The sequence below is a fragment of the Typopeltis vanoorti genome, chromosome 5 (assembly GCF_054136105.1).
Source record: "Typopeltis vanoorti isolate ZY-2024b chromosome 5, IOZ_Tvanoo_1.0, whole genome shotgun sequence".
NCBI classification, from domain to species: Eukaryota; Metazoa; Arthropoda; class Arachnida; order Uropygi; family Thelyphonidae; genus Typopeltis; species Typopeltis vanoorti.
The window spans coordinates 94,210,029-94,234,403 of NC_143553.1; the positions used below are offsets into that span (position 1 = coordinate 94,210,029).

Genomic DNA, 24,375 nt, shown 5'->3' on the forward strand with positions numbered 1-24,375 from the left:
GGACAACAGCAGACTACCAAAAATATTATACAGATATAAAATAAGTGGTAAAAAAAGAATTGGAAGACCAAGAAAGAGATGGCATGAAATCCATGTTAGGAAGAAAAGAAGAAGACCTCCAATGTTAGTCAAGTCAGTTTGGAATTTTTTTTATTGCACATAATTCTGATGTTTTGTTGGATGTTTTTTGTTGCATTGATGTTGTATCTGCTATGTATTTATCATGATTGCTAGTAAAATAATGAAATAGAAAATTTAAAGAGCAGGAGCATGCAGTGAGGTTGACAGGCTCAGTGATCACTACTCCCACACATGGAGTGCCCAGATGCCATTCCAAGCATGGCCTCAAACAGTGTCCCCTGCAAGGTGCTGTACTTGGATTCCCTCTAGGCACAACCTGAAAATAAGCATTAACAGCAGAATTATTTGCCCATTGATTGTGAGGCTCCTGAAAAGTACCAACAGGTTCTGCTCCACGTACTAAACTGGCAGTTGGCCTGTGAAAACTGCTTTACTGCTGTATGACAAACTTGCGCCATTTCTCCTGCTCAGCCTATTCATTTGCTCATTTGCAATTATTGACCTTCTCAGTTTGCTCCTGTCATACCTTAATAGTAGATTTAGAATCTTTATCTCTCACTTTTTCTTTTTTTTTTTTTTTTTTGCTTCTTCCAGTAATTCTTTTATATCTTCTCTCATACCACCATAGTTGTCACTTTTCATATTATACCTACCAAAACAATCAAGTTCTTTTGCTTTCCATCTTCGTATTCTAACACCATCACCAATATTCTTAATCTTCTCACCAAAAGGTTTTGATATTATAAAATTTTATTGACAGCAAATGTGCATTACTCTTTCAAAAATGTGAAAATTATTTTAGCTGGACTAATTAGGTATACAATATTCAAAATATCTTCTTTCCCTTATTTAATGATAGACATCAAAGAATGAGGAAAAGAATATATTTTGAATTTGTTTATCATTATACATTCAGATATGTTAAATATTTAATGCAAATTCTTTTAAAGTGTACCTTCTTTGAATATTTTTGAAAAAAATATTTATTCTATTAATTACAAGGTTTACAAATGATGTTTACCCAATTTTTGTAATCATTTACCCTAATTATTACCAGTAGAAAATTTTCATTTTATTTGTACTGTACTATCTTGAAGTATTAACATTCATTCACAATATCTTTGTTAGATTGGTACGGCTTCGAAATCCATGGGGTCATTACTCCTGGCGTGGAGATTGGTCAGATGAATCTCCACTGTGGACACCACAGCTTCGGGAACAGCTGATGCCTCATGGAGCTGATGAAGGAGTTTTTTGGATGTCTTTTCAAGATGTCTTAAAGTTAGTGCATAGTTCAAACAGTGTTATTAATGTCGAATTGCAGGTTTAATTTATTATGTCTGTGCACAAGAGATAAACCTGATTTTTTTTTTTTTTTTTTTTTTTTTTAACTCATATAAACTACATATTGTTGAAATTTTTTTGGCAGAATGATATATCAAATTTGGCAGAATTTGATATATCATGAAAAAAAAAAATTACTGATAGTGATTTATATTCCTGTAGCAACCATCACTAACAATTAAATGAAAGAAGTAAGTAAGTAAATCGATATAAAAGATACTAAAAAAGAGTTGGAAAGCTTCAAAACTTACTTCTTAGCATGTTTTTATGGTGCAAGATACATTATTACTTATAGAGCTACTTTGTTTTACTTATAATCCTGAATAGAAAGTCTTTCCCTGCAATCTAGAAATAATAAGTAAATTTAAAATACAGTTTTTAATTAGAATGTTCTGCAGCTTTTTGTTTATTGAGTATAAAAATCAAATGATAGTGAAAGCAGATGAATGCTAATCAGTTATTAGCATTCGTGAATTTCTGTTAAGGGTAACTTGCATACAGGATGACTCTTCACTAGATTTCTTGAAATAACCTGCTAATTGTTTATCTTCTTGATATGCTAATATTGCTTTCAATTAGTCTAAAGTGTAAAATGGTTGCATGGATGTAGGCAGTGACACCTGACTTTTTTAATTTAATTTTTTTTTATCCTTTCAGTGTTACATCACCAGAGTGCACACATACTTTGTACATTTTCCTTATTTATTGTATACCTTGCTTGGCAAGAAGTCAACAGACACCCTCATGGGCAAGGTACATCATGCTATGTAATGAGTCACATGTTTGTAGCCAAAATAAATTGAAAGAATATCCTGCTCCCAATTCAGTGCAACTAGTCTGGAGAAATGACTGCAAGAAGGGAACTGATGGAGTTTGAAAGAGGCATTGTAATAGGATGCCATGTTGCAGGTTTATCTCTTCAGAAAGTTGTTCACAAATTGGGCCATCCCACACACTTAACAACCAACACCCCAGAATCAAGTTTACCCTGGAAGAAGAAAAAAATAACTGCCTTCCTTTCTTAAACACACTAGTCACCTGCCAGCCTACAGGCAGATACATTCACCAACAATTCCCCCCCCCCACAACAATATGGAGTCATTAAGACACTACACAACAGGACTAAACTTATCTGTTCAAATGACAATGCCATAACCACAGAACTAAACCACATTCTCAACACTTTCTTAGCCAATGGCTACCCCCCCCCCCTTTGCAACAAGGATTACTCTAAATCCATCACCATTCCCTATATCCGGGGCACCTCGAAAAAAATTATAAAAATCCTAAAAAAAACATGACTTAACTTCTTGTTACAGACCTTATAAAAAATTGGCATCCCTTATCTGCTCCACTAAAGACCAACCTTCCCCCCACCCCCCCAGACCTACCTGGTGTATACCAAGTCCCTTGCAGCTGTAAGCTGTCCTACTTTGGCCAAACAGGCAGGACAGCTAATATCAGAATTTCAGAACACAAGGACTACATCCGGTATCACCAATACAGCTGCTCTAGTCTTGCAGACTGTGCGCTGGATTCCCACCATAGAATACGGTGGAAGAAAGCCACGATAATACACCATAGTAAATTCAAATACGAAAGGCTATTCATGGAATCAGCCTCAGCCCTAAGAAACAATCTAAACCTAAACAAATTTGGTTGCACGAGACTGCCCCAAATTTGGGAGATGTACATCAGGAGACCTTCAGCCCAACAGCCATGAATACCAACATAACCCGCTAGGGGGCACCATCAGGACTTTTAGGAGAAAGAATAGCTTCCTGCTTCGTTCCTCATTTACTGTGTGTTGTGCTTGCGTGCACGTCTTGTATTTAAGTTCCTGTGATAATTGCAACATGACGTTGCTGAAATATTGGAAGTATATTAAAATTTATTTTAATATATATTCTATTGTACATTGTAATTTCCTTAAGCTATTTAGTAAGAATGTATAATCAACGTCTAAGCCTTTCCAAGAGAATAATTTCTACTCATTGGACTTTTGCTGTCCTTTTCTGTTCTTTGGACTCTTCATATAACTGATTTTTACCCTTCATACTTTGCTGCCTCCATAAAGCCTTCCTTTTCATTTTATGAAGCAGGACAATTTCACTCTCTTTCCACTCCCTGAGAACTTGTGTTGTTGCAAGACTGTTGTTAAGATTTATTAAACAGTTATGTTGAGGCTGTTATTAATGCACTGTAACTTTTTTTTAAAACACACAAGGATATATCATGTTATATTGCCTTAGTGACATCACGTTTACCAGATTCCTTGTATACCTCTTGCTCACTTACCATTGGTTGATCCTCTCCATTCCCTTTACCCTCATGCTTCTCATGATCCTCATGAATTGCTCACTGAATACCTCGAATATGTTCTCTGCAGTATTTATTAACAGTCCATCATTTTCATCCATTGATGTAATCTTACCATAATCATTCTTTCTTCTTTTTGTATATCAGAACTCTCTACGATTTTGGCTAATTAATACTTGTACTGCACTTTTTCTGTCCTTGCCCTAACTTTACAATTTTGTGCTCTTAATGCATCTTATTTTTACTATTTAATTTGTGATGACTCAATGGTGTCTTCTTCCTGATTTCATGCTTAATCTATCAGTCATTCATTTTGCACCTATCTTATCAGCCTTTTGACCTTTGACATTGCTGCTTTTAAATAGTTCTTAATCAGTGCCCAAGCAGGTTTATCTCCTTTCAGCTTAATTCTCCTCTCCATGCAATAGCTCCAAGTTTTCTCTCCTAAGCTTTACATGATCATCTGTCTTGTAGTAGTTCCACATATTCTTTCCTTATAGAGGTCTTCACATTGCTTTTCATTATCCAGGTGATTGTCTCATGATATCACACTCCCATTATGAAGTAATTCAACATGCTATATTCTGGTCATTGTGCACACAAAAGAAAAGCGCAGCAGTCAGAAAACCAAGTAAAAAAGCAACATAAAATTTTTTTTTGTCCAAGTCACTGATTTACTACAAACTTTACAGATACATTTTACATAATGTGAACAAACATCATGTTGATACTTCAATGTAATGTCAATTTGTCACAAACATTACATAAAAGTGCTTTGGCACAAACATCTCACACACACACAAAAAAAAATTTCATTTTCTGATGTACCCTGTATGTATGGTACAGTAATACACATTTAAGTTGACATTAATTATTAGCATCCTACCAGTAGTTTTCTTTCAGATTAATTGGTTACTTGTCAAGTCATGCATTCCTGTCTTCTAAGGCAGTACTTACTGCACTGATCACCTAAATTTTGATCTTCCTCTCAGTCTTTTTCATTATATCAGACATATCTGTTTTGCTAACCTTTTATCCCCTCCCATTCTGTTTAAGTGACCATCCCACTTAAGATAAGCTATGATTATGCATTCCTGAATTCTTATAATAACAAACTCCTCTCTGATGTCTTCATTTTTAATAAATGTTATTGATGCTATCTGTTTTCACTTTAATTTTTCTTCAAACTTTTATCTGTGATTCCTAGTCTTCAATGAGCTATTTTAAAAATAGTTTGAATGCTGTTTTGTTGCATCTCTCACTTATTCCAGATAAATTTATTCAACTTGCTTCTTTAAAATTCTTCAATTATTGTTTATTTCCATATTTCATTGCTGTTTTCACTAAAAATTGTGTTTAAATATTTGAAATGTTTCATCATTTTATTACTGATTTTCATACTAGTTTTCTTTCCATAGTCATTAGATAAAAGATCATGAAGTAAAGAACTAAGTGTAATATCATGAATTTTGATATCGGGTTTAATGCCACTTTCCTTCATAATGTGATTCATGTAAATGAAAATGATGTTGGAGGTAGTTTGCTCCCTTGACTTATGTTTGATTTTTCATCATACTATCCTTCAGTTTTAATTGCTAACTTCTTATAGGCTCTCTCTCTCTCTCTCTCTATATATATATATAGTTTCATGTTAACCGACATTGATATGGTACTGATATTCTGTGAGTTTTGTAACCATTTCTGTGTGTAATGTTGATATAAATACACACACACACATCACACACACTCCTATATATAAACTGCAGCATGTGTCTTGGAACTTTATCATATGAGTTTCTCAGATCTGTAAAATTTAAATACAGATCCATAATTTCTCAACTCTGGATAAAGTCCTCTGAAAAAGGACAAACCACATGCTAAACTCTGTTGAGAAGTCTGGTCTTTGGCTTATTTTATTCTTTCTCCATTGCTAAGTACACTGGTATCATAAATTAAAGAACAAAGCGAAAAATCACAATAACTCAAAAAAAAAAAACGTGTGATAAATTTTTATTTAATTCAGTGAAAATCATTATAATATGAGATGTGAAAGAAACACTTACACAAATTGTAAATAAATAGTTTAATTCAGTAACAAATGGGTATGAAGATGTGCACATGAATAGTCAAAAATTAGGTCAAAATGAATTATCAAAATTCCTTAATAAGGAATGTGGTCATCCCCTCCCAGCAATACAGCACTCACAATGATGTTTCATACTGTTTATAATGGTGTTCAGGAGCCCAGTTGGTAATAATGAACATTGTTCCTGCAAAGCTCTCCTAAGTCTCTCAGGTTTTGGGAAAGGGATTGAGAGTTAATGCTCAATAGGATTAATGTTAGGAGACCCTAGCTGCCAGTCCATACATACATTAGTCTCTTCTTGAAGATATTGGTCCATGAGCCTCACTCAGTGAGGATGAGAATTATCATCTTGAAGACTAAATGTCTCCTCTATCACACCTGCATACAGATGAACATAGGGATCTTGGACCTTGGCTCTATAAATTGTAGTATTATGGTTCTGAAACACATACAGGTCAGTGCATCCATCCAATGCAGTTCTTCCCTAAACCATCATACTACCTCCACCATAAATGTCCCTTTCACAGATATTACAGGTATTATAACATGTCCCTGGTTTTCTCTCCAGATCTGACCATGCCTGGTATAACTTTGTAGAGCAAATCAGGCCTCGTCTGTAAATAAGATGAGAAAGACATTTTTTCCTCCTTTTGTTTCATCTCCCATAAGGCCCAATGTATAGACACTCACTACTGAATTTCCTGATATAAAATAATCTGATTTGGAATATGATATCAATAAAAGCAGTAAAAATTATCCTACATTCTCCTTCTAGAGATTTGAAAGTTCTTGGCTTGATTCTGGAGTGCCATAGGTTTGTGACATCGGAACCTGTGATAAGTGCTGGGAAAAAAAAACCAGCAGCAAGAAAAGAAATCTTCATTCCTGGTTCAAAAAGTATTGTCTGTCAAGTTTAGTGAATTTGTTTCATGTAGGCATTATTAGGCCAGGTGACATGTTTTAAGTATCTTTTTTGCTTGGGATCAGGAGGTGGTAGAGGGGATTCAGAAACAAGAGACCAAGCTGGTGACAGGTCTGTGGAATGCTCACTATGAGAATTGACTGAAGGTGTGTGGGTTACAAAGGTTAGTTGTTAGGTTGAAAAGAGTGGACATGATATGACTGCCTAATGATTTCCAAATTACAGTTAGCAGTTCCTTACCAAATGGAATTCTAAGTTATCTTCTTTATAGCCGACATTAGCTGAACTTCCAACTTTGGCCACCAGCACTCTTGTTCACCACACCAATTTTTCATGTCCTTGTCAAAACTGTTTCCCCATCCCCATTTCTATCCCTGGTCTCTGTCACTTAATCATCTACCTTCAAGATTACCAAAATAGGACTTCAGATTATTCGACAGAACTATAAATAGTTAAATTTCTCTCTAACATACCCTGAATGATTCATGAAGGAAGGATTGAGTCTGAGAACAAGACACCAGATTCTTATATCACTAAATAGCTGCATCATAATAATGCAGCTATTTAGTGTGTGTGTGTGTGTGTGTGTGTGTGTGTGTGTGTGTGTGTGTGTGTGTGTGTGTGTGTGTGTGTGTGTCAGAACATAAGCTTCTCTCTATCTGTTTCTTTTTTTATGTGTGTGTTTGTGTAGCTTGTGTACTGTTTAATGTAACACTCAAAAAGGTTTTCAGAGATGCTGACATTAATACAGGGGGAACTATTTTCTAGAAGTCAGTACAAATTATGGCATATACAGATGATATCAATATTGTAGGAAGGACATGAAAAGCAATGGAAGAAACTTTCATCAGTTTAGAAAAGGCAGCAAAGAAGATGAATTTGCAGATTAACTAAGAAAAACACAAAGTGTATGCCAATAACTAGAAAGATTTGTGATAATAATCCTTCTCAAATTGAAATTGGTTCCTATAAATTTGAAATTGTAGTTTTATATACTTGGGATCAGAAGTTAATTGTAAAAATGATATCAGTGCTGAGATTCAGAGATATATTCTTTCCGCAAATGGATGCTTTTGTGGATTTAGGAAACATCTAAAGTTACATCTGATCTCAAAAAAAAAAAAAAAAAAAAAGATAATAATGTACAAAGTACTTGTAAGACAGTGTTGTGCCTCTGAAAACTGGGTATTTAAATGGCAGATGAAAGACTGCTAGGTCTGTTTGAAAGAAGAAAAAAAAAAAAAATCATCTAATGCCTTTTTTATTCCCGTATGCAGGGAGTAGGCGAGGCCATTTGGCCCTATCTAACTTTTGGAGACTGAGTGGGCAGTTCAATCTCCACTGGTACCAATCAGAGATAGATGACCCAAGGCTATCACTAATTAAGCGGTACACAGTGAAGAGAGACGGCTCAAATGTGCTGTCATATCGTGGTCCCTAACCCTAACACAATATATTTAATGTCTGAAATAACGTGGGTTCTACGGTCGATTTTCTTGAGTTTACGGGACGAAAAACCCGAGTTTCCGGGAGGAAAAACCCACTTGCCCGTGCCAGAGATTGACTAACTCGGGAACCGGTCGAAAAAAGGCTTAGAAAAATTTCCTCTAGTCGCTGACTAGACTCGAAACCAAGTCTTCCTTCGTGCGGCCAAGCGGTGTGGTGTATAAACGCCACATCCACTGAGCTACACAGGCTCTTTGAAAGAAGAGTTCTCAAATATATTTTTGGAGCAGTACAAAAGAATGGTGTGTGGAGGAAAATATATAACCATAAATTATACAGAATATTTAATGAGCCAGACGTTATTAGGTACATAAAAATAAATAGATTAAGTTGGGCTGAACACATTATGCACATGGATAGTAATAGAATAGTTAAAATGTTTAATGCTAAGCCGGAAGGAAAAAGAAAAATTGGAAGACCTAAATTAAGATGGGAAGATGGAGTGATACAAGATATTAAGGTTTTAGGAGTCAAAAATTGGAGGAGTTTGGCATTGAATAAGGAAGGTTGGCAGAAGTTTCTGAAGAGGGCCAGGGCCCACATAGGGCTGTCGAGCCAATGATGATAATGGTGTGTGTGTGTGTGTGTGTATATCAGAACATAAGCTTCTCTCTATCTCACTTTGTGTGTGTGTGTGTGTGTGTGTGCGTGTGCGTGTGTGCGTGCGTGCACGTGTGTGTGTACGCGTGCACACTTATGCTGTTTCAATCATCTGAAGATATAGAACCTTCTCCAACTTAATATTGCTACAACTCGCCATCAAAGAAATGTGGACTCTAGCTCCTCTTAGTAATATACAAATTTAATACAAATCAGGAATATACAATCATAATTCAAGATTCTAGATTCCTCTTTTTCCTTTCATCCTCTTGCATGTGCTATTGCATTTAACTGTAGCAAAGAACTTGCTCTAGTTTACTTTACCTCCACCAAAGTCCCTCCATTCATTCCTGTCTTGAGCCTTTCTATGCTGCTGAATTCTGCCATCTCTTTAATCTCATCCTACCACCGTCTCTGTGGTCTTCCTGTAGTTCTCTTTCCATCTCTTGGATACCATTCCAATATCAACTTTGTCCATGTTTGAGTGTTACTTTTTGAATATGATCTGCCCATTGCCATTTGGATCTTTTAATACCTGTTATAATCTTTCTCAACCTTGTCTGAGCTCTGACCCAAATATTGCACTTTCTATCTAGAATGGCAATACTGAGTAATGTTCTTTCCATTTTCCTCTGGATAATCCTCAACTTGTTGGTTAGTATTTTAGTCAAAGTCCGTGTTTCACTTCCACACATCATGACAGGAGGTATACAACTGTCAAATATTTTTCTTTTAAGGTAGATCAGGATGTTTCTTTGGAGTGCTTCACTGTGGTTTTCAAAGACTATCCAACCAAGTTGAATTCTACGTATTTCTTCTTTACAGTCACCTTCTACTGTGATCTTTTTTGTCCTAGGTAAACTTAGGAGGTTTCTATATCAACTTCCTGGTGTTCCATTTGTACTGGGTATTCGGTGATGTATTTACTATACATTATTTTTTGTTTTGTTTTGTCCTTGTTTATATTTAATCCTTTATTTTATTTTTTTACTTTCTGCATTCAATTCAGTGATCATTTAAGTTCTTATGCAGAGTTTTCTAAAAGGACAGTGTCATCAGCAAATTGTGTGTGATTTAATTCTTTCCCATTTACCATAATTCCACTATTTTTTCCAATCCAGGTTTTTAAAAATTTCTTCTAGGTTCGCTGTAAATAATTTAGGTGAAATGGCATCTACCTGTGTAACTCCCTTTTTTATAGGAAATTTCGTATCTGTTCCTGATTTTAAAGATACAGTTGAATTTATATGACTAAGTACAGGGTGTTCGGGATAAATTTGACATATTTATAATTAATTATATTTTTCCGTAAGTTACATGTATTAACACACACTTCTCTTCATTTAAAAGTTTGGACCCTTCTTCATTCATATACAAGATGTCAGAAAGGATGGATAGCTGGAACCCACCTGAATCATGGAAGAGAATAACTTGTATCATGATGATTCGTGCCCGCCATCAAAATAAGGATATTACGACTGCTGCCCAATGCTCCCTGAATACAGTAAAAACAATCAGGCATGAACTAGAGACTTGCAATGGTGACTACGAGGATGTAGCAAGAAGAAAGATCCCTAGCAGACGATCTGATTGCGTTCGTACAGCAGAATTCCTCGCAAATCTGCAGGAACAGGTGTTGAAGAACCCTGGCATTGGAATTCGGGCTTTGTTCGTGGAGTTGCTAACTGTAGTCAAGCCCTGGATAACAAGGGTAGCCAATGGTAGGCCGTATGTATGGCAGCAGGATTCGGCCCCTTGCCACACCTCTGGGAAAAGTCAAAAATGGTTGTCTGAAAATTTCTACGACTTCACCAGTCCAAATGTTTGGCCTCCAAACTCCCCAGACCTTAACCCCATGGATTATTTTGTATGGGGCGCAGTTGAAAAAGACACCAATCGCACTTCCAGTAATACAAAAGCCCAGTTAATGGATAAAATTAAAACAGTTTTTGCGGCCCTTCCCAGGGAGACTGTAGCATCAGCTTGTTCGAGGTTCCGAAGCAGAATTGAAGCTCTGATCGATGCTAATGGTGGTTATTTTGAGTAAATCTTGTTGATAGTATTGTAATTAACTCTGCCTGTAATGTTTTTTTGTCAATTCATTAAATTTAATAGATACAAAGAAGATTTTCTTTTTCCTTACGAAACTGTCAAATTTATCCCGAACACCCTGTATATCAATGTAAGTTTTTTTCAGTTCTTTGATTTTTAAGGACTTCTAAAATAACTCATGTTAGATTGAATCAAGTGCCTTTTCAAAATCACTAAATGCTAGTCTAAGGATTTAGGGTATTAATTTGTCTTTTCAGTTATTTGTCTTATTATATATATATATATAGATAGATAGATAGATGTGATCAATGGTGATATAATTTTTTCTGAATCCTGCTTGTTCTGTTGTAGGTTAACAAAAATCTAGTCTGTTTTGTATTCTGTTGCTAATGATTTTTGTAAAAGTTTTGTATATTGTTGAAAGGGGGACTGATAGGGTGGTAATTTTTAATGTCTTCTCTGTCTCCCTTTTTAAAAACTATAAAAGGATAGCATTGTTCCAACTCTTTGGTATTCTCTTCTGTGTTAGGCATGGTGATGTATAAATTTTATTTATCATAGTCATAACTGGTACACCACCTGCTTTCAGAATTTTTATTGTTAATGTATCTTCACCTGGTGTCTTTTCATTACTCAATGCATATTGAACTTCTTTTAAAACATCAGGGCATATTTCTTCCTCCTCCATTTGGGCGATTACATTTTTGTTTTCATGTTGGTTTGAGTCTCTGGAATCATCATACAACTTAGAATAAAAAATTCTATTCTTCTTATGATCTATACTTTGTCTTTAATTAGTACTCCATTTTCATCTTTAAGGGTTATTAATTTATTTTGTCCAATGGACAACTCTCTTCTCATTCCTTTTAGATATGTTGTTTTCCGTTGTAATTCTAATTCTCTTTGTTCTGAAGTTTAATTTTCTAATAATTTATTATTATCCAGGTACCATGGAGTCAGAGGACTCATTGCAAGAGACCCATTATTCACACAGTACTTATCATAACTTCTCCTTAAACTCAGTCACTGATGAAGCACTCCCAACCATATCTGGCAACTCATTCCACCCAATCAAGCAAAAAATTTACTCCTAACTACCTTGCTAACCACTGTCTTACACAATTTCCATGGGTGACCCCTCATTCTCTCCCTTCCTGCCATGTACCAAAAAAAAGTCTTCTGTGTCAACCCTATAAAACGATTTTAATAACTTATATGCTTTTATAATGTCTTCTGGTTTTCTGCCTATCAGCTAATTTTTGAAGCCCATAAACCTTCAATCTATTCTCATAGGAAGCATTCCATAGACCCACCACGATCTTTGTCACTTGTTTCTGAATCCTCTCTGCTATTCTTCATCCCACAGAATCCAGGTGACCAGATCTGTGCATAGTAGTCCAGATGTAAAGCCTTATAAAGTAATCTCCCTAGCCCTGCTTGTTGGTGTGTTCTTCAACAACTGTGTAATCTGATTGATGTGCTGTTTTGACTACCTTTGCAATATGCCCTCTGAGCTTCAATTCCCTGTCCACAATTTTCCCCTAGATCTCTGACCTTGTAAGTTTCTTGCAGTTCAATTCCATCAATAGTACACAGCTTGTGATCTCATTTTCTTCCCAAAGGGCATCACCTCACTATGTATCATGATCTTCAGGATATACAATTATTTCACTAATCATTAGAACAGAGCTGCATGACAGTTAGAAAATTACCATATTTATTTGAATATAACTCACCCTCACGTATATATATCTCGCACCCCTGATTTTACTTTATGAATAAAGAAATTAAAAAGTTTCACATATACCTCACACATGAAAAAAATTTTAAAACTTTAAAAGAAATAGATAGTGAATGTTATGGCAGTATCGGCAACAAAGGCAAGCCGACAATCTTTGGCGTTGTTGAGTCGCCCGACCTTTTGTTAATACTGCACCAATCATATGCATAGAAATGGAAGTATCCATAGAGGAAATGTCGGAGTGAGAGCAGTGAGGTGAAAAAAAAGCATGATAATGTGCACAACCGGAAGTGAAAAACAGTGATGCATCCTTGCAATTACTGGAGAATGGAAAAAGTTGCCTCCTTACTTAATATTTAAAATGTAAAACAATGCCGAAGGGAAAATTTCCCCCTGGAATTCATGTAAGAATTCAAGAAAAGGGGTGAATGGACACTACAGTGGTTCAAGATTGGATTAGAACAGTTTGGGATAAACAGACAGGGGTCTTATTTCAATGCCCGGCTATCCTTGTTTCCATGGAAACAAGGATAGCCAGGTCCTAAATGTCCATGGAAACAATAGTTTCCATGGACATTTAGGACCTAAAATAGCAAAACAACTTTCGGATGTGAAGACCGATGTGGCCATTATTCCTAGTGGCCTTATACCTTGTCTGCAGCTCTTGGATGTATCAGTCAACAAACCATTCTAGAACTACATACGAAAATTCTACACGGAGCAGAGGGCAGCTGACAACTATGACCTACTCCGGCAGGGAAGATTCAGAGACCATCATTAGAACTGTTGTGCAACTGGATTTGAAAAGCTTCGGATATGATTTTGTCAGGAATAATTGCCAAGTGTTTTTTAAAAACTGGCATCTCTAATGCCCTGGATGGGGGTGAAGATGACACTATTAGAGTAGATGACCTTGACAGTACACACGAGGCCAGTGAGTACGCTCTTGAGACTGGAAGTAGTAGCGAATAGGAGATTCTTGATAAGCCATACCCATTTTCAGTTGTTGTTTTTTTTAAATCATGGTGATCGTATGATTCTGAAATGATAAAAGGACAAGCAATAAAAACTGTTTAATTTAATGATAGAAATTGTCACTAAAGATTCAAATATATCACGTGATGAAGGTGAGTGACCAATCGCATAAATAATGTTGATAATCAAAATTTAATGCATTCATTTTATAAATAATGTGAGCAATTATAAATATTAATGAATACTGAGAATTTAATTATAAACGTAAATTTAATTTTTTCCCGAAAACTTTAGTTTCCAAAAATTCCCACATATATATATCACTCCATGATTTTTAAATTTTAATTTTTGGGGAAAAGTGCTACTTATATTCGAGCAAATATGGTAACAGATTAAGTGCATGAAAAAAGGCATTCCCCACACTTCTCTGAACTGCTGTCCCCTATCTAAACCCTGGTTCTCCAAAAGATGTGCCAAGACTGTACAAATAAAAAATCAGGCATACCACAACTGGCTCAAATCATGAACTCCACCATCCTCCTTCAATGCCTATACTGAAGCCTGAAACAGATGCAAGAAAATTATCGATGCTTCCAAAACAGAATTTGAACGGGCAAAAAGCAGGAAACTTGCAACCTGTCCAAACAGCACCCATGCCTTTTGGTCACTTGTCAAAGTAATTGGTCGTAACTTTTGCCCTACACTATTCCTACCCCTATCATACCCAGATGGCTCAATTGTAACATCACCAACAGAAAAAACTAATCTCCTGGCTTCACACTTTGCCTCCGATGCATGCATAACTGACATTGGCAAATGCCCCCCCCCCCCCCCCCCGTCATTCCAACTGTCCAACATACAATGCCCCCCCCGTATCCTTTTGCCAGAAAGAGATCATAAACCTGTTGTCTAAATTAGACACAAAAAAGGCTCCTGACTCTAATGGCATTCCTCCAATTGTCTTGAAGGTCTGTGCAGCAGAACTGACTCCTATCCTATGCCATCTGTACATACTCTCTTATTCCACTGGTATATATATATATATATCCTTTCTTTTAGTTTTGCACGGTGATCAGCATTCATTTTAGAAATTATGAACTTTACAACCGTGTTATAAATAACTCTTTTAATTTCCCGACGTTTTGATCTTCATATTAAGATCATCATCTGGAGCATATACAAATATACAGGACAAGCTGAGTTACATTACATATATTAAGCTAGTGAAACAATGATTTGATCACAGGTTATTCTACTGGCATGAGCTCTAGTGAAAAAAAAAAAAAAAAGCAAATTAATTAATTATTTAGAAAGTATATCAAGCTAAATTCTCTATATGATAACATGAGTAAACATTCTTTCTTATAGATAGTTTTCTTTCAGTAAGTAACATTGATGTCCTATTTTTAGCATTACAATTGTTATTTTTGATTTAGAATCCTGGATTATCTATATACAGTCCTGTTTATAGTTATTCTTAGAGAGGAAGGTTCCATGGGTCGAATATGTGCCTTCCATATGTTTGGGATTTTTAGACCATCATTATTGTTTAGATTGGGGTGGTTGATAATAATCTCACAGGCTTCCTTAAATTTGTGTTCATACCATGTTTTGGTGCGATGTGAACAACTGCTGCTTTTCCAGTCAATTCTATGTAAGGTGTTCAGGACATGATCAGAAAGGGCAGCTTCACTGTAGTTATTATATTTAATGTGTTTCCTCTATATATAGTATGTTACAGGTGCAATAAATACAGTATACTCTAGGGTGGACCATTGGAGGGAGTGGGTCTTTGGATGAATTGAGTAAAGTTTTTAATTTTGCAAGAGGTTTAAAGGTGGCTTTGAGGTTGTATTTTTGTAGTATTCTGTTTATTTTATCTGATCCCTTTAATGTAAGGAATGGTTATAGTTTTATGGTAGTCTGGTTTATTTGTTTTTTATTGAGGTCTTGTAGAGAATTTTGTTAATAGTGTTTTGTCTGTAGCCTTTTTTTAGAAAAGTATTGCCGATTACTTTAAGTTCATCTTTCAGTGTATGTTCATTGGAACAGATCTTCAAAGCCCTGTTTGTGGTGTGTGTGTGTGTGTATATATATATATATATATATATATATATATATATATATATATCCCAAAGCCTAGAAATTGCCATATATTCAACCCATTCCTAAAAAGGGTGACAAATCGCTGCCATCTAACTACTGCCCTATCTCACTCACTCACCTCAGTCCTATCTAAAGTGATGGAGAAAACTATCAATTCTCAAATCCTACTCTACCTTGAAGATACCCAGCTATTAAGCAACCACCAGTACGGATTCCATCAATGCCAATCAATAGGTGATCTGCTCTCATATATCACTCATCTCTAGACAATTGTCATGCAGAAATTTGGTGAATCCCAAGTTGTTTGCACTTGATATCTCTAAAGCCTTTGACTGGGTCTGGCACAAAGGCTTACTAAGCAAACTCCCATCATTTGGACTGTCTCAAGACTTCTGCAGATGGATTGCCAGCTTTTCTGTCTGTAGACGGTAGATGGATCCCTATCCCCCAACCTACAAAACATCTAACTAATGCTGGGATCCCACAAGGTTCAGTTCTCTCACCAACCCTCTTCCTTCTGTATATCAATGACCTACTTCAGTTGACCTCCAACCGAATACACAGTTTTGCAGATGATATTGCAAAGAGCACAATGCACTTCTCCCTTTCATTTGATAAACCTTACCCTGCACAATTCACTTCAACCCACATAACATGAACCATAACTTCCCTTAATTCTGACCTCCAAGCCATCCTCCAATGGGGGCTCCGAAAACCTCATCAACTTCAACGCTAGTAAAACCCAGTTTTCTCTTATTCTCCCACAAAAAAGAACCATTTTTCTCCAGTATTATTTTTGATAACACTCAAATTCCCAGACAAGATGAGATTTCTCTTCTTAGAATTACCTTGATGTCAGGCCTCTCCTGGCATAAGCACATCACAACCATTGCAAACACCCAACATACAATGCTTCCCTATATCCTTTTTCCAGGATTAGATCAGAAAAATACTGTCCAAATTAGACACAAAAAAAGTCTCCTGACCCTGGTGATGCATTCCCCCAATTGTCCTGAAAGTTTGTGCACCAGAACTGACTCCTATCCTAAGTCACCTATATATACTCTCTTACTCCACTGGAATCTATCCCACAACATAGAAATTGACCCATATTCAACATTCCCAAGAAGGGCGACAAGTCACTGCTGTCCAACTACTGCCCTATCTTGCTTACCTCAGTCCTGTCTAAAGTAATGGAAAAAATTATCAATTCTCAACTCCTACACTACCTTGAAGATACCCACCTAATAAATGACTGCCAGTATGGATTCCGTTGTTGCCGATCGATAGGTGATCTGCTCACATATGTCACCCATCTCTAGACAAATGCCATGAAGAAGTTTGGCAAATCTCAATTGGTTGCACTTGATATCTCCAAAGCTTTTGACTGGGTCTGGTACAAAGGCTTACTAACCAAACTACCATCATTTGGTCTATCCCAGGACTTCTGGTTGGATTGTCAACCTTCTCTCTGTACACACAGTGTGTGATGGTGGATTAGACGTTTAGTCTCTGCAATTTGTATATTCTATAAATATTTCTATGACCTACTTCAGTTGACCTCCAACCCAATATGCAGTTTTGCAGATGACAGCACATTACACTCCTCCCTTTCATTTGATAAACTTTATCCTCACAACTCACATCAACCACCATCATCCTCAATTCCGATCTCCAAGCCGTCCCCCAATGGGGGTTCAGATAACCTCATAGATTTCAATGCTAATAAAATCCAGTTCTGCCCTATTTCCCATAAAAAAGAACATTTTCTCCCAATATTATTTTTGACAACCCAAATTTCCAGCCAATTTGCTCAGCTATCGAATACTATTCGATAGCTGGGTAAATTTGGAGTGGGGACTTCTAAAGCTCCCTCAAAATGCTTGACTCAATACAGAGGAGAGTGATTAAACTGATAAATGACCCATCTCTTACCAACTCACTCCCCTCACTTTCACATAGACGTTTAGTCTCTGCAATTTGTATATTCTATAAATATTTTTATGGAAAATGTTTTCTGTATTCTATAAATATTTTTATGGAAAATGTTCATCTGAAACAGCATCAATAGTTCTCCCACTCTGTACTAAGCCCACTGGAACATGTATAGCTGCCACCCAACATTCTTTCATAGTACACTTTGAAACCCACAGAACAAGTTTCTTTTCCTACTCCTCCTTCATCCCTGCTACTGCTGTCCTGTGGAACAGTCTTCTTCCCCTGATGTATTTTCCAAGGAATACAATATACAGGCTTTTAAATTGAATGTCAACAAGTTTCTCCTTTCCCAACCCACATTAAAAATAAAAATAAAAAACTGATAAAGAAGAAAAATTTCACTAATTTGGAATAATAAAAGTAGAATTTACCTCAAATCCTACATTTGAGAATACCACTTTGTCTTTTCAGTATAGGACTCAGAGTAACTTCTGTTTTCATCTTTTATTCCCAACTTGCAAACATTTTCTTATTTTTCATTTAACTGTGTGTTTTTAGCAAGTAATTATATTAGGATTTTACCATCATGATTGGTGATTTTTAAATTTCTCTCTTATATCAAGCAAGACTAATCTTTGATTAGTATTTGATTGGTACCCTATATCTGTCATTGTAAACTCTATTATTTTGTTATTTGGTATGCAACTTACAGGTGCAACCCTAAGAATTATTCTGATATGAACATCAGAATATCAGCATTATTAAAATAGTATATCACTTATGCTTAATATCTCTATTAGTATATATACCAGAACAAGCTTAAAAAAAAAAAAAAAGTTACATATTACTATCATTTTGATATTTATTAGAATGAAGTCAAATATCTTGTTAGTTTATTTCATAAGGTATTATTATTTTTTTTTAATATTGTATTTTCTAGTTGTCTGGTCTGAAACCAACTATTCATAACATCTCCAGATTTTCTCTTAATTGTAGTTTTATTTATCTTGCTACTTGTTAGATAAAGTTATATGTTATTATTGATCATCATCATTAAAATTAGCTGTTCTTAATAATGATATCTTGTAAAAGCTACATAGTACATATTTATGTACTTTCACTTTTTTTCCTGTTTTAAAGGAATTATATTTCTTATATCTTTTATAGATACTTTGATTGTATAGACATTTGTAAAGTTCAGCCAGACTGGAATGAAGTGAGATTGCAGGGAGTTCTTCCTGCACATGCTGACAAAGACTGCCTTGCAGTAACTGTCTTAACAGTATTAGATGCAACAGAAGTTGAGTTCAGCTTATTTCAAGAGGGTCAGAGGTATTGTTCTTATTTTAAAAAAATTTTAAAACTAAATTTTAAATTGCACATTCTTTTATCACTGCAGTTCTTTTCTCATTCAGTGTAAAAAATTCTTTTGTTCCTCATCTGTTTTTGTTACTTTGCACAAATGATTAATGTTGAAGTTTCTGAAATAAGCTACGTGGAGCAAAAAATAGAATAATTTACTAACTAAATTAATTATTTGCATGTTGACATTAATCCAACTCAAGCTAGCATTGTCAAAGATGCTTCAAAAACACATGCTTTGCCAACTTGTGTGTGTGTGTGTGTGTGTGTGTGTGTGTGTGTGTGTGTGTGTGTGTGTGTGTGTGTGTGTGTGTGTGTTATTTATTTATTTTCATTACAGTGCATGTAGTTTTTATTCCAGAAACTTCATCATGAATTACTACAACAGCAAATTCTTTGTACAAATTTTCGCTTTGATCATTGAAGTTCTAGAGTTTTGTCTCTCTCTCCCTCCTATAAATAAAATATTTATCCTAAATTTTATTTCAGAATATATAAATACTTGAAATCCAAAATCCATGCAGTGTATTTATAATTGAAAAATGTATTCCTCCTTTTCTTCTTATACCTCTTTCCATCCACTGCTGGATATGTCAATTGCCTCCATAAATTTCCATTTGCTCCTGTCCTTACCTGGCATCTCCATCATCTTATGTCAAATTGTTAATATGACCAGCCCATCTCCATTTATACATTACTACATAATATCTTCTACTCTCATGTCTCTAATTCTGTCCCTTTTTATGTAGAGTATTCTTCTCTCCAAGGGTCTTTTATATACATGCAACTTGTCTTTCTGTTTTTTAGTTATCCTGTGTTTCATTTCCATAGTAGAACACCAGGGTAATGCGCATATTAAATAACATCCTTTTTAAATACAGGTAATCCCTAAACTTTATGCAGCCAAAACACCTTGTTTTCTAATAGTACGGGGTATCCCCATTGAAAAGCACGTCCTTTCAAAGAATGCGGAAATATGTAAGTCTTTGGTTCTTCAAGCATTCCAGAGACTACAAGTTTCATCCAAAATTTTTTCCTACATTGCATTTTGGTGTCACTGCTAGACAGGGCTGTCGTAGTTTTAAACATAGTGTGTTTTAAGAGAAATTACAAGTTGTGTAGTGGTTAGCTGAACTGAAATCAATCAAATCAGTGCAGCGTAAGTTCTGTCAGGTGTAAAAAAAAAAAAAAAAAAAAAAAAAAAAAAAAAAAAAAAAAAAAAGGCAGCACCCGTCCTTAAAAGTATCCATTTATAGAACAGAGGTATTTCCCTACTGAGTGTTCCTGGCAAGATCTATGCAAGTATACTTGAGAAACGGTTAAGAAGAATTGTGGAAGAAAAGCTTGGTGAAGAACAAGCTGGATTCAGGCCAAATAGAGGCTGTCAGGATCAGATCTTCACTTTACGACAAATAGTCGAGAAAGCATGGGAATATAACAAAGATCTGTATTTAAGTTTTGTCGATTTGGAAAAGGCATATGAAAAGGTGCCAAGAGAGAAGCTATTCAATACGCTGCAGTTATATGGTGTCAGTGGGGCATTATATCAAGCAATACTTAGTCTTTATTTGAGTTGTGAGTCAGCAGTTAGAATTGAAGGAAGTACAGGAAGATGGTTTAATGTTAAATCTGGTGTGAGACAAGGATGTACATTATCCCCTCTGTTATTCATTATCTATATGGATCACATTATGAAGGAATGTGGTATTAAACCTGATATCAAAATTGGAGATGTTAATGTCAGCTCTTTGCTTTATGCAGATGATGTTATACTTCTAAATAAATCCGCTACAAGTCTGCAAGATTCTCTGACTAAATTGAATAGCTGTCGTAATAGATATGGTATGAAGGTCAGCAATAAAAAGACAAAGACAATGAAAATAGGCAGAATCATTGAAAATGTCAACTGTGTTGTGAATGGAGAACCTGTGGAACAAGTAAAACATTTCAGCTACTTAGGCACAATTTTTACTGAAGATGGTAAACTAAATATAGAAATAGACAACAGAATCAGCAAAGCTGGTATCGTGGGAAGTCAATTGAATAAATTCATATGGAATAAGAAAGAAATTAGTCGGAACACTAAATTAGCTGTATACAAGACTGTGTTCAAACCAATTTTAACTTATGGATCTGAGAGCTGGGTCAGAAGTAAAACACTTGACCAAAGAGTAGAGACTGCAGATATGAGAGTCCTGAGAAAGATTAGAGGCGTGAACAGATGGCATCAATGGCAATATCATATTAAAAATGAGGATATTAGGAAAGAACTTGACATTGTCAGCATCCAGGAATGCGTTAGCAGAGCTAATCTCAGATGGTATGGTCACTTAAATAGAATGGGAGAGGAAAGATTAGCAAAACAAGTGTTCTCTGCCAGGTTGGCAGCAAAACGACCCAGAGGAAGACCAAGATATAGGTGGATTGATACGGTACAAAGTGCCTTAGACGATAGAAATATAAGATCTGATAATGTTGGAGTCTTGACAAGTAACAGGCTGATTTGGAGGAAAATTGTAGATAGGAAGTTAGTAATGATGTAATTTTTTCATGTAGTACTGTCATATCCTGTACACCCCTTGAGGGTACATGGCAGGAATTTGATGATGATGATGATTTATAGAAAGAAAATTTCTTAGCAACACAAAGCATTTCAAAATGACACAGAGGAGGGAAGAGCCAATATCAGAAGAGAATGTAAAGAAGATTCGCAACGCCTTTGTGTGAAGCCTGACAAAATCTGTTAGCAGAGCACTATGAACTGCAAATACCCTGCTTCACTGTCCACAAGGTTCCATCATAAGTTGTGTCTATATGCACATGAATTGCAGGTATTGCGGGAAATCAAGCAAAATCACAGCCACAATGGGCAATGTTTGCAGCTGAAATTCTGGAACGTGTTGATAAGAATCCAGATTTTCTTTTCAGACAAAGTCATTTTTCATGTCAGTGAAAAAGTAAACAGGCACAATATCAGGAGATGGAGGAGTGAAAATCCTCAATTGTTTTGTAAACCAACAAAACAATGAAGAGAATAGAGAAAAATACAGAGCACTAAAAAATAAAGTTGACAACCTATGCAAAAAAGCCAAAGAAAAATGGTTAGAAGAAAAAGCTAAGAAATGCCAAGAAACATACCAACAAAACAACCTAAAAGATTTCATGATACTGTAAGAGAAATTACAAAGGAATTCTCAGCAAAAGCCAATGATAAACAACAAGATGACTGAAACCGGGAATATTGAATATATAAGAAAACTCTGGTCAAACCATTTTAAGACTATCTTCCACCAAGGAAAACAAAACTACAATAGAAGAAAATAATGATCACCCAAAAATTTTACAAGAAGAAGTTAGATACGCAATAAAACAGATGAAAAACAATAAAGCACCAGGCATTGATACTATCCCTGCTGAACTGTGGTCATATGGAGGCAGCATATCAATAGAATATTTAACAACCCTATTCAATAAAATACTACAAACAGGAGAGATCCCAGATGACTGGAGAACTGGAAAGATCATCCCAATATACAAGAAAGGAGACAAAAGAGACTGCAGAAATTACAGACCAATCAATTTACTCCCTCACACCTATAAAATATTCATAAGAATTATACAAAATAGATTAAAAAACACCTACGAAGAAATGATAGGCATAGAACAAGCTGGTTTCCGAGGAAACTATTCAACAATAGACCAAATTTTCACATTGCACCAACTAGCAGAGCTCAGCTGGGAAGACCATACAGAACTATATTGTTTTGTGGACTTTAAACAAGCTTTCGATAACATCAACAGAGAAATCCTTTTTAAAATTCTACTAGAAAAAGCAATAGACAAATATATAATACTTTTATATATAATAAGTTTCTGATAAAATATTACTCTAAGACAAATTTAATAATTAAAAAGGACACACTCACAACAGAACCCATAGAGATCCAAAAAGGAGTACTGCAAGGATGCCCATTATCCCCATGCCTATTCAACATATATCTAGAAGAAGTTGTAAAGAAAGCAATAGACAATGAGCCTGGAATCAATGTCAACGGTTTAAACATAAATAATATCAAATATGCAGATGATCTCGTCCTTCTTGCAAGAACCCCAAATGAACTACAAAAGTTGATCAACAAGCTAAACGAAACCTGTAAAACATATGACATGACAATAAATATACAAAAGACAAAAGTGATGAAAATAGGTAGGAACAGAACTACCATCTCAGCCACCCTAAACGGAGAACAAATAGAACAAGTAGACAACTTTATATACCTTGGATCAAAACTAACAGAAACAATGGATGAACTCAAAACAATCAAACACAGAATAGCGATAGGATGGACCACCATGGGAAAATTACAGAAAATCTGGAAAACAAACAAGATATCTAAACAAGCCAAAATCAAATTATATGAAGCAATAATTTTACCAACAGTCATCTATGGAGCAGAAGCATGGACAGTTAAAAAAAGAGAGGAGGAAAAACTGCTGGCATTTGAAATGAAATGCTTAAGAAAAATAAATAGAACAAGTTGGATAGAAAAGAAAACAAACATCACAGTCAGACAAGAACTATTGTATAAAAAGACAATAATAGAAAAAATTAGAAAACAACTGAGATGGTTTGGACACACTATACGCATGGATGCAGACAGACTTCCTAACGTCCTAATCAATACTTTTCCAACTGAAAAAAGAAGACCTGAAAGACCAAGAATTACCTGGCTGAAATTAATAAAGACCATCTCGGAATGCAGAACATATAAGGAACTTTTTCGAACAGCAAGGAATAGAGAAGACTGGAAGACCTGCTCAAGAGAAGACTCAACCTGTCTTAGACGGAAAAGAAGAAGAAGAAATCCTCACCGTGTCATGGAACACTGTGTGTGTGTGTGTGTGTGTGTGTGTGTGTGTGTGTGTGTGTGTGTGTGTGTGTGTGTGTGTGTGTGTGTGTGTGTGTGTGTGTGACAGTCCCAAGGTAAACGTATGGTGTGATGTAATGCAAAAGCTATCATTGGCCCATTTTTTTTCATGGAAAGCAATATCAACAGAATGATTTACCTCAACATGCTGGAAAATTTCATCTTTCCACAACTCGAAGACTTGCAACCACGCATCTGCTTTCAACAGGATAGTGTCCTGCCACACTGGCATTTGGAGATCTGTGCAACTCTTGACTGTGTGCTACTAAAGTAGCACACAGAAATGTACTGATTTTTTTGTACAAAAACTTGGTGAGTGTTCCTTCTTACATGTATAATTTTAACACCATGGTCCATACACTTAAGTAGTAGTGACACGTTGAAACTAGGGAGGTCCAATGTGTATACCCTTTAT

The 24,375-nt window shown here is 35.6% G+C and overlaps 1 protein-coding gene across 1 annotated transcript in view; it reads left to right on the forward strand.

Moving 5' to 3' along the window:
- The window catches only part of LOC150106660 (calpain-15-like), a 406,958-nt gene that overhangs the window by 260,146 nt on the left and 122,437 nt on the right, over positions 1-24,375 (forward strand). Inside the window, exons 8-9 of the mRNA XM_090393252.1 lie at positions 1,210-1,362; positions 18,838-19,002. Coding sequence (XP_090249378.1) covers positions 1,210-1,362; positions 18,838-19,002 — 318 coding nt within the window. The remainder of the gene's footprint in view (positions 1-1,209; positions 1,363-18,837; positions 19,003-24,375) is intronic.